This window comes from Kogia breviceps, chromosome 2 (assembly GCF_026419965.1).
Source record: "Kogia breviceps isolate mKogBre1 chromosome 2, mKogBre1 haplotype 1, whole genome shotgun sequence".
In the NCBI taxonomy this organism is placed as follows: Eukaryota; Metazoa; Chordata; class Mammalia; order Artiodactyla; family Physeteridae; genus Kogia; species Kogia breviceps.
The window spans coordinates 122,776,041-122,791,401 of NC_081311.1; the positions used below are offsets into that span (position 1 = coordinate 122,776,041).

General features: G+C 34.2%; 2 protein-coding genes across 44 annotated transcripts in view; one reads left to right on the top strand and one right to left on the bottom strand.

The window, feature by feature from the left end:
- RIF1 (replication timing regulatory factor 1) overlaps positions 1 to 15,361 on the top strand; it is a 63,882-nt gene that overhangs the window by 44,201 nt on the left and 4,320 nt on the right. For 3 of the 6 annotated variants that reach the window (XM_059052270.2, XM_059052271.2, XM_067026029.1), the window contains exons 31-36: positions 1,764 to 1,910; positions 2,232 to 2,309; positions 2,399 to 2,514; positions 3,032 to 3,185; positions 4,885 to 4,993; positions 5,477 to 8,503. In XM_059052270.2, coding sequence (XP_058908253.1) covers positions 1,764 to 1,910; positions 2,232 to 2,309; positions 2,399 to 2,514; positions 3,032 to 3,185; positions 4,885 to 4,993; positions 5,477 to 5,691 — 819 coding nt within the window. In that variant the 3' untranslated portion in view covers positions 5,692 to 8,503. Of the gene's footprint in view, positions 1 to 1,763; positions 1,911 to 2,231; positions 2,310 to 2,398; positions 2,515 to 3,031; positions 3,186 to 4,884; positions 4,994 to 5,476; positions 8,504 to 12,873; positions 12,912 to 15,361 lie in introns of those variants that run through there. The other 3 variants (XR_010839111.1, XR_010839112.1, XM_067026028.1) reach the window with 3 other exon arrangements.
- NEB (nebulin) overlaps positions 14,206 to 15,361 on the bottom strand; it is a 229,531-nt gene continuing 228,375 nt past the window's right edge. For all 38 annotated transcript variants that reach the window (XM_067026027.1, XM_067026025.1, XM_067026024.1 and 35 more), the window contains one exon: positions 14,206 to 14,966. In XM_067026027.1, coding sequence (XP_066882128.1) covers positions 14,793 to 14,966 — 174 coding nt within the window. In that variant the 3' untranslated portion in view covers positions 14,206 to 14,792. The remainder of the gene's footprint in view (positions 14,967 to 15,361) is intronic.

Genomic DNA, 15,361 nt, shown 5'->3' on the forward strand with positions numbered 1-15,361 from the left:
ACACTAAGCTACAGATCTTCATACAGCCATCACCATTGTTCACTTTTTGCAAACTTGATAATCTCTCATGGTGATTTTTTTTTTTTTTCTGCTCTTGGTACCATAATATATGAAGAAACACTTAGAAACTGATAAAGTAGCTTTAGTTAGCACTTACTGTGTACTAGGACATTATGCTGTTTCACATTTAAGTATTTATATAAACTTATTTTCAGACGTTGTCTAATTAAAAAGAAAAAAATCTCTTTAGGCTGTGCCTTCATTAATTTCTGGATATGATTTCATTTGTAATTATTTTGTTTATGTCCCCATCTTCTTCACTAAAATTTATCTACTTTGGTTTGTAAACATATGGATTTACTTATGTATCTGCTTTAACCCCTGGCCCTGTGACTTGCACATAATTTGCTGAATAAATACAATTTTAAAAGGAAGGGCTTCCCTGCTGGCGCAGTGGTTGAGAGTCCACCTGCCGATGCAGGGGACGCGGGTTCGTGCCCCGGTCCGGGAAGATCCCACATGCCGCGGAGCAGCTGGGCCCATGAGCCATGGCCGCTGAGCCTGCGCATCCGGAGCCTGTGCTCCGCAACGAGAGAGGCCACAACAGTGAGAGGCCCGCGTACCACCAAAAATAAATAAATAAATAAATAAAAAGGAAGAGTTGCATGTGCTTACATAACGCAACTTGTCCTCTCTAGCAAAGTAGATGTTTTGAAAAAGTACAGCGTAGGCATTCCTTAACTTAATTTTGAAACTGAACCTACCGTTTACTGTAGAATACATGTGTTTATGTATACAAATGTATATGTATAAATATAATTATACTGGCACTTAATTTTGCCTATAGCCAGCACATTGTGAAGACTTCCCCAAGATATACTGAAAATTCTCATATTGAGAATTCAGTGATTAGTTCTTGGGAATACTTAACACCCCTTGAGGTTTTTTCAATTTGGTCTTGGTTTGCTTTTGTTTTGAGGCTCTTACTATTATTATTATTCTTTAATCTTAAGTTTAAATAGGCCATAAGGTAAAATGCATTTGATTTATTCAGTATATTTTAGATTGTTAATATCAGTTAACTAGTCATGTTTTGTTTGATAGTAGCTCATTTTTTATTTAGGCAACAGTGCAACATACAGTAGTTTTCTGTAGCAGATATATACAAAATCTGCCCAGTCTTTTGGGAATCAGGACCAGGAGGCATTTATATACATATTTAATGGTTCAAGTGCTCTGTTGTGTACTTAGATAGCTGAATGAGTGAATAAAGAGTTTAGAAGAGGCCAAAATGACTTCAAGCTGGGCTAAGAAAAGACAAAGCCAACCAATTGCTGTGACTCTTGTACCCTCAAAGAGTTAAGAACTGAGCTTAGTAAGATATACCAGAGGCTAGTTAGTACTGTCTCTGCCTCTTTACCTTGTTCTTTACAGCCCATAGTAAGCCTGTAAGGTTAATATAATTTGATTATACAATTTTAACTGTCACATGCAATTTCATTAAGTTTCTGCTGCTGTCCTTTCACTCTCCTTGTTGCTCTATTATGCAGTTTAGACCATAGATAATTGGAATGACCCTTGGTGTCTTGAGTAATATCTGTGAAAGCAGTCACCAGGAAGAACTACAACTATGTGCAGTTGGCTTCTAGTGAAATAAATTAAGCTTCACATTCTATTTTTGGCTAACCTTATAATGAGAATTTAGTGTTATTTTTTTTTTAACTTTTAATTTTGGTAAATAAAAACATGACCTATGTTTTCAGGTTCGCCGTGTCTCCTTTGCAGATCCTATATACCAGGCAGGATTGGCAGATGACATTGATAGGCGATGCTCTATTGTTAGGTGCCATTCTTCAAATAATTCTCCCATAGTAAAAAGTGTTAAAACTTCACCTACTGCACAATTTAAGGTAAGCTGTAGGCTTTAAAAAACACACATGCAGACAGAATTGTGTTGGGTAATTTGTCTTAAAATTAACTATTTAAGAAACAAAACTTACTTGGTTTGGTTTATTGTTCTTTTGTCTGCTTACTTGGTAAGCAGACATGAAGAGAAGAGGTGGTAAGAGGCAATGATGATCCAGCAAGTCATTGATCCAGTGATATTGTTACATTTTACATTTTCTGAAAATTTTAAGACATTACTGCAGGCTTAAGTTGTGAAAATAAAGTTGTAAAATTTACAGTTATCTAGGGTTCTGAGTTCTTTTTTTCTCCTTTCTTCTATCTAGCATAATACTACTTCAGCCAAAGGATTTCTGTCCCCAGGATCACGTAGCCCTAAATTTAAGAGCTCAAAGAAGTGTTTAGTAAGAAGTGCTTTAGTTTTCATGCAACTTTATATTTTCATGTTCAGTAAGGTGACCTCTATTTAACAGCTTTTGAAATTTATTCTAAGATTGCAGAAATGGCTAAGGAATCTATGCCATGCCCAACAGAAAGTGTTTACCCTGCTTTGGTGAACTGTGTAGCACCAGTTGACATCATTTTACCTCAGATTACGTCCAACATGTGGTAAGTGGTTATTTAGGCTTCTGGCTTATACCTAGAGATGCCACTTTAAGAGGGATATTTAAATGGTAAAGGTTCTCATGTTTAGAATTGATTTATATGTACTTTCACACACTTTGTTTTAGAAATTAATGAAAATGCAGCTGGGAAGATGGATGAGATATGGCAGTAATAGAAGCATTGATCATAATACAGAAATGGCTAAGATAATTGTGTGCTTAATGTTTGCCAGGTTTTGCATACATTATCTTATTTAATCCTAATATAAATACTATAAGGAGTATAATTAGTTCCACTTTATGTTTGTAAAGATTAATCTTGCTTAAGCCAGGTATACACATCAGATTCAAATTTTGTTTTAAAGTAAATGCACGTATGCCTGTCCTCAGAGTGGGCAGGTGGGTCTATATAAATTCAGTTATGAGTGAGCTTAAATCAGGAAATTCAATTGGATAGGCCCTTACAAACAAAATAAATATAAAACTATATGACATTTTTCCTGTTTCTGTCATCTCTTTAGGGCAAGAGGACTGGGACAACTCATTAGAGCCAAGAATATAAAAACAATTGGTGATTTGAGTACTCTTACAGCATCTGAAATAAAAACTCTTCCTATCCGTTCTCCAAAAGTGTCTAATGTTAAAAAGGCTCTCAGAGTATATCATGAGCAACAGGTAAAAACTTAGATGTTAGTCATAACATCATGTATAAATAAATGATCAAGCAATACAGTTACAGAAGTTTGCATTTAAACTATTCTTGCTTAAAAAGCTCATTTTATATGATGCCTTATCTTCCCTTCCCCTGCAGTTGAGAGTAACTTAAAAGATTCATTTATAATTCCATAGATTTGCTCATTTTGTACTGTTATTGTGTATAATACCTCTTGTAGTTAACAGTATTTTGATTTTGATATCCAACACAATTGTGGCCAATTTTTTTTACTTTTTCTTCCTATCAGCTTTTAACACAAACATTTTAGGTCATGGACATTTCTCAAGATTCTTATGAAAGCCAAGATTCTTTTACCCTATAAAAATGTATTAGTATACGGAAAATTTTGTATATCATTTCAGAAGAATTCACAGACTCTCCTGAAACCCATTTCGAAACCCTTTATGTATTCATTGATACTATGCAAAACTGTAAATATATGAAAAATGGGTTTTATTAAGGGTGAAAGCCAGTGTTCTATTAGAATTTCTGGGACTGGAGTTCGCAAACTACTGGAGACTTCTGCTGTATTCGTGAAAGTCCTTGATTTAGTATTAATTTTACTTGATCTTTAAAAACATTTAACCAGTGGGGGGAAAAAACTATTAGTGATTTTCAGTCTGATAGATGAAGCATTTCAACTGCTTTATTGAGATCCAGCCACATACCATAAAATTCACCCACCCAAAACACAATTAAGTGGTTTTTTAGTATATTCACAAAGTCACACAACCCTCACCAAGACCTAATTTTAGAACATTTGTTATTACCCGGGGAAAAAATACTTTGTACTCATTAGCAGTCACTCTGCATTTTCACCCTCAAGGCAACCACTAATCTTTGTCTCTGTAGATTGCCTATTGTGGACATTTAGTAAAAGTGGAGTCATATAACCTGTAGTCTTTTGTGAATGACTTCTTTTACTGAGCATAATGTTTTCAAGGTTCACAGGTATTAGTACTTCATTCCTTTTTATGGTTAAATAATATCCCATTCTATGGCTATACAATGTTTTGGTTATCCATTCATCACTCGATGAACATTTAGGTTGTTTACACACTTTCCTATTATGAATATGCTATTAGGTACATTCATATACAAGTTTTTGTGTGGACATAACGTTCTTTATTTCTCTTGGGTATATATGTAGGAATCTAATTGCTCGGTCATGTGGTAAATAACGTTCTGAAATTAGTGTTTTCTCAATCAACAATCAGTAAGCCCTGGGAACACCTTTGAAAATTGTGTTCTTTTTAAAACAAGAAGTCCATATATTATTTAAGCTTGGAAATCTCTGCCTTAGATTTGCTTTTCCCGTGTTCCTGAACCTGGGAATATAATGTAGTTTTTCATGGCTACCATTTGCAATATTTCTTGACAAGTCCATTAGGAAATATTATAAACCCCATAACCACCTCTTTGAAAAAACAGTGCTATGTAATGCTATTTTTGTGTTGTTAGTAGAACATGGGTTCTTAGCAGTATTAGCTAAGCTTGTCATGTAATGGGCTGTGAAACATAGTATGTCAGATTGTTTTCCAGCATTAGTGGTCCTGTTACTGTTAGTCCTGTTAAAAATTACTTTCAAAAAAAAAAATTACTTTCAATTTGTCCCTTTTGTTTTTGTTTTTACTGGTCTGAATGTATAAATAAATCAAGGTGAAGTCTCGTGGACTAGAAGAGATTCCAGTTTTTGATATTTCCGAAAAAACAGTAAATGGAATGGAAAATAAATCTATTTCTCCTGATGAAGAAAGACTTGCCTCAGGTATATTTTAGCAAAGTGGGACAATTTTATAAGATCAGCTGACTTTCTTGAAGAAATATATTGTTATTGTGTTTTTAGTTTTAATTTGACCATGCCCTGTGAGTTAGACAAGTATTTTTTTGAGTAATAGTTGCCAAGTATGTGAAAAAATAACTGATACGACTTCAAGTATGTCTAGTTGCTTTTTCTCTGATTGTCAACTTCTACTCTATCAAGGTCTCAAGTGAGGATATAAACTATAAACATTGCATTCCAGTTATGTTGTTCATAAAAATGAAGTAGTCATGATTTCTTTAATGGTACAAAATAAGCTATGGTAATTTTTCTGTTGCCTGTTCTCTCGATCTTGAGCAGGTATACCTCAGCCTGCACTCTTAATTTGAAACCTGGGCACTTAAATTTTTTATTACCTTAAAAAGGAGAGAGATATAATTTAAGATTTATCTGGAATAGACTTAATTGTTCTTTTTTCCTTTCTTTTAGATTTAATTGATCCTGTTGCTTTAGAGACTCCGTTATCTAAAAATCTTGTGGCCCAGATTAGTGCACTTGCTCTTCAACTAGATTCAGAAGATCTCCATAATTATTCAGGAAGCCAGCTATTTGAAATGCATGAGAAACTTGGTAGCATGGCAAACTCTATAATTAAAAATCTGCAGTCACGTTGGAGGTCACCAGCCCATGAAAATTCTATTTAGTGTTTTACGAGAAAATTGAAGTTTAAAAAAAAAATCACTGGATTTGTTGATTCATAAAGTAAGTTCTGAAATATAGCACAATTTCCGACTGAATGTTTGCAAAGTTGGTAACATTTCAAACGTTGAAGGGCAGTATCTTATTAAGTTCAGTTTTGTAAGTGAGATCATTTTTTCCTGTATAACATGTTTTCTTGGCTGCTATGCGTAGTTTTTCCAAAAATTTAAATATCTTATTGAAATGTGAGAGCAAAAACTAAATAGCATACATTTTATTTCAGTTACTCGTGTATTTTAATGGAACATTTTATGTAATATACCTGTTCTAAGTAAGTAAACATGAAAATTTTTATTTGAACTTTTTGCTGAACTGATAAGGTATTTATACTTGATTTCCTTTTTTAAAATTTATATTTGTTGTGCCTGAGGTTTAAGAAATTTGTTCTTGGTAAAACACCCCAAATGAGACGCAAGAGAATCTTTTGGAACGCTTTTCGCAGACATCGATGCTATTTGGACAAGAAAATACTTATATTTCAAGAAAAATATCAAAAGTTTTCAACTTTTGGGGTTAAATATTAAAGCAGAATTTACTAAAATTCCATTCATTTGCGTTAGCAAATATTTGTTCAGCAGCATTTGCCTGTGAAAATATACTCTTATGAGACATAATATTCATTTTAAAATGCACGACTATTTGTACATTATGTATAGATTTTTTTAATTTATAAATTTCAGTCATTGCATGAATTTTTTTCTGCAGCTTCTTGTGAATACCTTTGTTTTGTTTAATAGAAACAATTTTGTATATATTGAATACTGAGATATCAGTATAGATGGTAGAAGTGCTTCATGGGCTTGCTGCAGATGTTTGTAGGATTCTGTCTCTACAAATAAAATAACAAATAATTTTGTACTTAGTTAATAGTGTTAGTTAAAACATGAGTTTATTTTCTAAAATAACCAGAAAGAGTAAAGTAATAGAAATGAGAAAGTGTTACATGACAACTTTGCCATTCATTCCCATAACCTTCTGCTGCAGCCCCCATCCCTTTTGGTTTAGAAGAGGGTATCAGCCACTAGAAAGCGTGCCTCATTACATTTTTCTTTAATGGGGATTTAGCTTGAGTATTTTCATTATAACTTGGACCATAAGAAATCTAGAATTTATCTGCTCTTTTTACCTATACCTAAACCAAACTTGGGAGAATTTGAAACTGTTCTTTCAAAATATTTATGTTTTACCGAGTAAAAAAGTAGGGTATATATAATTAAGCCATTTGTAGATTTTACCAACTGGTATTAGTGCCTGACTTTCCCATATTTGTTTCATCTTTTTAACAGTGAGAGTATTTCACTTGTTTTCGAAATAGAGTGAGCGAGTGGTCTTCTCAGTTTCAGACTTACTCAGAACTAACCCTTACTTGAAAAGGCACACATTCTTCAGCAACTTGATAGAAAGTTTAATCCTTGTGTCTTGGTTAGCTTTACATTCGGAAGGGGGCTGCCACCCAGTCACAGTAAAAGTTGGTTTTTCTTTAATAATAAGTCCATTATCAGTACGTCGCAAATATTTTAGGGCCTAAGTGTGATATTTATACGCTGGGGATGATTTCAAAAGAAATTCTGGGACCACTGAACAGAGGATTGTAGCTTGAAGAAATAACTAATGAAAAATTGGGAATTTTTTTAAACATTTATAATTGTGGTTTAAATTATCTATCATTTATTTCCCAAATTGTATTTGACAGTAAAGAGGCATATATGTTTTTGCGAACATGTGTAAGAAGGGATGTGTATGTGTGTTAAGAGGAGTCAGAATTAGCTCATTTCATGACTTCATATCTTAATATTTGTGTGAACTAAACTTACTTGCTGGTGGAATGAAGTTCTTGGGAAGGTGAACAGTATAGCAGAAAGTGTGACCAAAATGAATACCATTTACTTAAATCACTGAGTTTGATGCAAGCACAGATTTTAATTTTAAAACATTGTGGTTTAATAAGGATATAATTTAAAATATTTGAGGGCAAAAACCAGTTTGCTAAGTCGTCATTCTTGATATAAGTATGTATGTGAAGCACCTTATTTTCAATTTTCTTGCCTTAAAATTTTCTGCAAGTTTTTTCCTGAGTGATTCCAGAAGAGCTGAAAGGATTAATATTCCTTGATCAGCTCCAGTGTGTGTTGTTTCACTATTAAGTGAAATCAGTTTTTTTCAAATAATTCCTAATGGTTAATGAAACATAGCAAACATTACTAAGAACACTCAAATGTGATTTCTTATTTTATGCATTTATAAAGAATCTAGTTGAATGCAGAGCCATAGTATAATTTTCCATATTCCAAAATGGATTTCATAGTGGATTTAAATTTCAATTATTTCAGTGAGCCCATTATGAAAGATGCTCTGCTATTTGAACAAGTTTGAAAGGCATTGTTGAATAGTGGAGAGCTTTTGCTCAAGTAATAATGCAGTAGGATAATACAGTCAAAAATAAGGTTGAAATGTGAACTTTAAAAGTATGGTAACCCTGACATTGCCCATGATTCTTTCTTTCTATGCAGCTTAGTGTAGTAGTCAGGGATTCTGTTATATATTTAAGAATCATAAAAATATCAAGGGCTTCCCTGGTGGCACAGTGGTTGAGAGTCCGCCTGCAGATGCAGGGGACACGGGTTCATGCCCTGGTCTGGGAAGATCCCACATGCCATGGAGCGGCTGGGCCCGTGAGCCATGGCCGCTGAGCCTGCGCGTCCAGAGCCTGTGCTCCGCAACTGGAGAGGCCACAACGGTGAGAGGCCCGCGTACCGCAAAAAAAAAAAAAAATATCAAGAAAGTTGGGTTATATCTTGCCTTAAATAAAGGTGGCAGGACAAGAAACAAAAGTTTGGAAAAATGGGAGGAGTATGTGGAAAACATAGAAGTAGAGTTTTGTTTTTAAAGGAATGGGTAAAAATAAGTGCTGTTTCAAAGGCAGGCTTAGTTGAAATTTACCAAAAATATGAGTTAACAGTGTCACATTTTTCTCTTAATGCCATTCCTTCCAACTTTGACTTTATAATCCACTAAGAAAAGCCTAGATTCCATCTCATATTCTTCATAATTGATTTGCAGGGAGATAATTTGAGCTAGGCTTGGAGGCCATAAAATAGCAGTTGTTAATAATTATTAGGCTAAGACTTGAGTCAGGGGAGTTATCTGTTTGCTCATTAGTTCAGCACATGTCCATTTTATCCTTAAGCCATTAGAAAGGTCTTGTACGTTGTATATAAACATTAGAGTGAAGTTCTGACTCTTTATATAGTACTTCTCAAACTTGCATGTATTTGTAATAATGCAGATTCTGATTCAGTAGGTCTGTGATGGGGGCCTAATAGTTCATTTCTAACAATTCCCTTGTGATCCATACAAATGCTGATGTGGACTGCATTTGTGGTCGTTGGCATAAGAGGCTTCAAGATCTAAATTAAATTAGGTTTTGGTATCCCAAGCAGATTTAAGTCCTTAGAATTATTGCCGCAAAAGATAAAAGCTAGTCTTTTTTAAAAAAACTTTTTCAAATGTCTGAATTGAGGATTCAGATTGGTCTTGAAGGCTTCAAATTACAGTTCAAAAATTTTAATAAAATTGTAAAAGGTAGAATTTTGCCTCATTTGGAGCCATTTAAATATGGAAGATAAATATTTTATGTTATAAAGAACCTTATTAAGTAGTTTGGACAGTGGAGTCTTACGAGTATATGTGGATTATGTTCTGATTTTTTTGTTAATATAAAGGTAAACTTTCACAATATTAGAGGTGCATTTAGAAGGCAAGATTTCATTTAGAGACTAAGTTATGGGACTTCATTATTTCATTAATAAACCTTGAAAACAGACTACCCCTAACTAAGTTTAATTTGGCAGTAAAGTTAGCAGTGCTGTAATAAGTCAATTCTGACAAATGTGCCTTATAATCATTTTACTGAAGACCTCTGGTGACTGCTGCGACATTACATGGTTAAAACTTCCTATTTTGTTGTAAAATGGAGTTGAAAGAGTTGAATAATCTGATTTTCCAAAATGAGTTTTTCTTGGCATTCTGTTAAGATGTTATATTTCCTCCATATTTAAATACTTTTATTGTAAGAGCTGCCCTCATCCAAAGCACTTAAGGAAATGTTGCCAGAAGTTAAGTAATGGGTTTTAAAAATAGATTATCAAAACTTACTGATAGTTCAATCTGTGAAACAAATCTGGGCTTCGTGGTTTCTCGTGGCCCAATAAATATGTCTGTTATATGCCAGGTTTTGTATATTGCTTCTTAAAAGTATCCATTGAAATCTGAGTCATTTGGATTTGAAGATCTATAGATACTGAATAGAGTAGTAGTCTGATATAATTATGAGTGTCTACTTAGTTCTTGGAATAGAATATTAAACTTTACAATGTGGTCTTTACTGTTTTTTCTTCATATGCCAGTCTTTTCACCAAAGAACAGTTAAAACCAAGTGCCGAACTGTAAATGCTTACTCCCCTGAAATACACCATTAGAATAAAAGATAGCCTCTCTCTTTACATGTGAGTATAAAATTAAAGACAGTATTTTAAATTGATGTCACATGGAAGAAAAAAACCTACATAGCTTTTGGTCTTCTACTTGTAGTAGAGGGAACAATATCTTTACACTACAGTGTACCATTTTGTAACTGGATGAAACTAAGCTTATCAGATGGCAGACTTATATGCTGATAGAGATTGATGCACTGATAAATGATAAAATGAAGAGAAAGGGAGAGACAAATTGATCTGAAATAGTAATAAAGCAATTAGGTCATTAAGTATAGAGACAAACAGTTCTGTGTATTTTGAAAATAACTGGCAGCCAGTGGTCCCTGAGTTATCCTATACATAATACAGTACCATAATTAATGTTCATAAAGCCCTTGAATAATTATTTAGAAATACATTATTATTTAATACTCTGACCCGCCATCAGTAAATAATTTCCAGCAAAAGACAGTGTCGTTACTTCTTAGGTGGATAAGCTGCATATAACTAGAAAGCTCACTTTCAAAATAAAACGTCATGGAACCGAAAATGGAATGTATAATAGCTGTTTTGATACTTAGTTGAATAGTTAACAGGGGTCTGAGGAATTTTTTATTTTTATGGAATGGAAATTTTCTAATAGAAAAATGGAATTAATCGATTTTGAGTGTAGGAAACGAAAGACGGCAGTTTTGCCTAGTAAGTTTAAAGAGAAGAGGTTGACAAACTACAACCTGCCACCTTTTTTACATCTAATGAGCTGAGTGGTTTTTACGTTTTCTAAATGGTTGAAAAAATCAAAAGAATAGTATTTTGTGGCACATGAAAATATATAAAGTTAAAATTGTATTGTTTGTAAATAAGGTTTTATTGGGACACGGTCATGCTTATTTACGTATTTGGCTGCTTTCCAGCTACAGTGGTAGAATTGAGTAGTCTGAAGGACTGTGGTGGCTTATAATATCAAACATACTACTATCTGACACTTTACATAAAGTGTGCCAGTCCTTGACATAAGGGATAGATTTGTTCATAAATGGCAGTTTGGCTACTTCTGGCTGGCAGGATAGGAATATTGATTTAATTTCTATTGCCATTATTTAGATTTTATTTTATAAAATGGGTTCCCCTGGTTCCATTTATATCTTACCATCGCTCAAATACACATATCCTAGGAGATACTAGTATTTTTTACATACACCTTTTTCTCCCAAACTCTTAAAACATTGTTCTGTGTTTGCCATGGATATTAAGGGACCTGATGTGTGAAGGAAAGGCATCTGGCACTAATTGGTTAAATCACACCTGTAAAACAATTGGGCCTTTGGGGAGTTTGCTTTCTGTGTTGTTGAGTAATGGATTGATTTCAAAATAAACACTACCTCCTGTGGATAGACTTGACTAATGTGCACTTAGAAAAGGACTGAGAGAAGCCAAATCAGTCATTTATTAGCCCTGTAATATTTTTGTTTTCATCACTTGATAAACTCTAAGAGAGCTTAGTTTTACATTCAGAAAGTATTTATATTTGATAAGTCAAATGATTTAAGTTGAAACTTCACAGAAGTACCTGTTCCTCAATTGACTGTACTAGTAGATGGGAAATAAGGGTGCAGTCAGTTTTGTTTGTGTAATGCTTTATACAACGTTTGAAGCAGGTAGACCTATACTAAAATTGTATTTTCAGGTTCATTATGACTGAGTGGAGGGAGGGAGAATCTGTGTCCGATCCACAGTAAAACTTTCATAATCTGTTGAGAGTTGACTGTTATCACTTGCCAATTGAAACTGGACATTGAAACATTTTTAAAGAAATGCACTTTAATCTGAAATAAAACTAAAAAAAAAATTCTGGTACTTGTTCTTTGGTTTTTGTTTTTTTAATTTTTGTGTTTCAGTGAGGCCTCCTGAAATGAATGAGAATAACATCCAGATACCAACCTAAAAGTGAGCATTGTATTCCTCCACGAGCACATGAACCATTCATATTCTTCCCCTCTTTTATGGCCTATTTTTAACTGTAGAGGATCTATTTTATTCATAGTCTTATGGGTTCCACACACTTCTAAATCCACACTTAAAAAAAAAATTGAAGTATAGTTGATTTACAATATTGTGCTAATTTCAGGTATACAGCAAAGTGGTTCAGTTATATATATGTTATTCAGGTTATTTCCATTATAGGCTATTGCAAGATATTGAATATTATTCCCTGTGTTACACAGTAAATCCTTGTTGCATATCTATTTTATGTATAGTAATCTCTTAATCCCATACTTCTAATTTATCCCTCTTCCTCCCTCCCTGTCCCCTTTGTTACCGTAAGTTTGTTTTCTATGTCTGTGAGTCTCTTTCTGCTTTGTATAAAGATGCATTTGTATTATTTTATAGATTGTGCATATGTGATATCATATAATACTTGTCTCTCTCTTCGTATGATATTTTCTGCATCCATCCATGTTGTTGCAAAGGGCAATATTTCGTTTTTTATGGCTAATTCCATTGTGTGTGTGAGATCTTATATACCACATCTTAAACTAATCGTCTTTTGATGGGCATTTGGGTTTTTTCTGTCTTGGGTATTGTAAATAGTGCTGCTGTGAATGTTGGGGTGCATGTATCTTTTCTAATTAGAGTTTTTGTCTTTTCCAGATATATGCCCAAGAGTGGGATTGCTGGATCATACGGTAGCTCTATTTTAGTTTTTTGGAACCTCCATACTGTTGTCCATAGTGGTTGCACCAATTTACATTCCCACCAACATTTCTGCACACTGTCATCTCCAGCATTATTGTTTGCAGACTTTTTGATGATGGCCATTCTGACCAGAGTGAGGTGGTACCTCATTGTAGTTTTGATTTGCATTTCTCTAATAATTAGCAATTTTGAGCATCTTTTCATTTGCCTGTTGGTCATCTGTATGTCTTTGGAGAAATTTCTGTTTAGATCTTCTGCCCGTTTTTTGATTGGGTGGTTTGGTTTTTTTGGTATTGAGCTGTGTGAGCTGTTTGGTATATTTTGGAAAGTAACCCCTTGTTGGTTGTATCATTTGCAGATATTCTCTCCCATTCTGAGGTTGTCTTTTCGTTTTGTTCATGGTTTGCTGTGCAAAATCTTAAAGTTTGATTAGGTCCCATTGGTTTATTTTTGCTTTTATTTCTTTGCCTTAGGAGGCTGTAAATCCATACTTTTAAAGTAAGGAAAAAAAAACCGAAATACTTAGTGATGTTGAAAAATACTATATTAGTTTACTATGGCTGCTGTTAATAGCCACAAGCTGAGTGGCTTAAATAACAGAAACTTATTGTTTTGGTTCTGGGGGCTAGAAGTCTGAGATAACTTTGTCAGCAAGTGTTGGTCCCTTCTAAGGGCTGTGAGGAAGGCTGTTCCACCCCTCTCCCCTAGTTTCTGTGGTTTGCTGGCAATTTTTGGCTTTCCTGGCATGTAGAAGCATCACCCCAGTCTCTGCCTTCATTTTCACGTGTACTCTTTGCTCTTGAGTCTCAGACACACATTAAGAAGCTTTAGGACAGCAGTATTACTACAGCTCTAAAGTAATGTGGACAGATCTTTTGCTTTTTAGAAAGGATACTCTATAAACTTAAGCACAAGCCATTTTGGGTTGGCATTCCACCCTTTGTTCATGCCTTTGCCACAAACTGCCAGCCCACTGGATAAAGACGGGGAAGAGCCCCTTTGGGATCTCACAGCTATTGGATCCCACAGCTATTTCTAAAGCGTTATAAGCCAAGACATAAGGAAAGCTTGCTGAACACAATTATGGATAGAGTTTTGAGAAAGTCTACACTTGTGCATTTTTTAAAAAAATTGAAGTATAGTTGATCTACAGTGTTGTGTCTGGTGCATTTAACTACTTTTTTTTAAGTTTAATTTTTTTAGTGAAGTCTAGTGTAAGGGGTTTGCTTTTGTTAAAGTTTTTATTTGTAGATCTTTAAAAATAAATAATGCTCATTCCATCAGTGGTGTTTGTTACAGAATTGCAGATTTTATTCATTACTAGCTTAACACCAGTTTATATTGACTATCAGCTTTATAACTTCAGAACTGGATTAGAAATGAGTGTCAGCAGTCAGCAAGGAAAAGGTGAATATCTCTGCCAGTTTTTAAAAAACGTGTTTAACATGTTTAGAACTCTTGATTTAAAAAAGAAATACTGTTAAACATTTTCATAATGGAGAAAGATTCCGCAACAGTAATATAACAATGCAGAAACTTTAAAAATGTCTATTCTGAAATTAAACATTTTAAAACCCAAAGGAAAATTTAATAATGGCAATTAAAAGACCTATGGGTTTAATGTCTCAAGTTTTATGTGCAAGTCCAGAAGATAGAAGTCTAGTTTAATAATTGGACAGATTAGTTGTACTAACCTTTGTTTTACTGGTGAATTATTGGGGTACATATAGAAACAAGGGATGGTACAACCATGAATCATATTGACACAAAAAGCACTATGCAGCTTCAGAACTCGGGGAATAGTGGAGAATCAAACTGAAATACTGACGGCAAGATTTGTAGGTGCTGTAGACATGTGCAGTGCTTTGAAGTTCCTAAATAGCTTCAACATAGTTGGCTGGGAGCATGCCGGTCCTGCCAGTCCTCTGCACAGTGCCATACATCCAACCTTCATCAACAGTTTGAACGTTTACAATGGCATCTCCATCTTTGAAGGACACTTCATCTGCATCTGCAGCCATATAGTCATACATGGCACGGAAGATTTTCTATCGGTAAAGATGAAAAAGGGAAATATACATTAGATTTGCGACAGTTAACCGGAACACCTAATTTTAGTTTCCACCAAGTTGCACAAAACAGAATGTGCAACTACCTACCACGGCAACTAAGACAACTCACAAACTAGGAGAAAATATTTGCTAATCATATATCTAATAAGGGATAACTATCCAGACTATATTTTAAAAACTCCTATAATTCAATACTGAAAAGGGACAGGGGCAAAGGATCTGAATTCTCCAAAGGAGATGATAAACCAAGAGCCAATAATCACGTGAAAAGATGCTCGACATCGTTAGTCATCAGGAAAATGCAAAACTACAATGAAATACCCCTTCACACACACTGGAATGGTGATAATCGGAAAGATAGTAAGTATTGG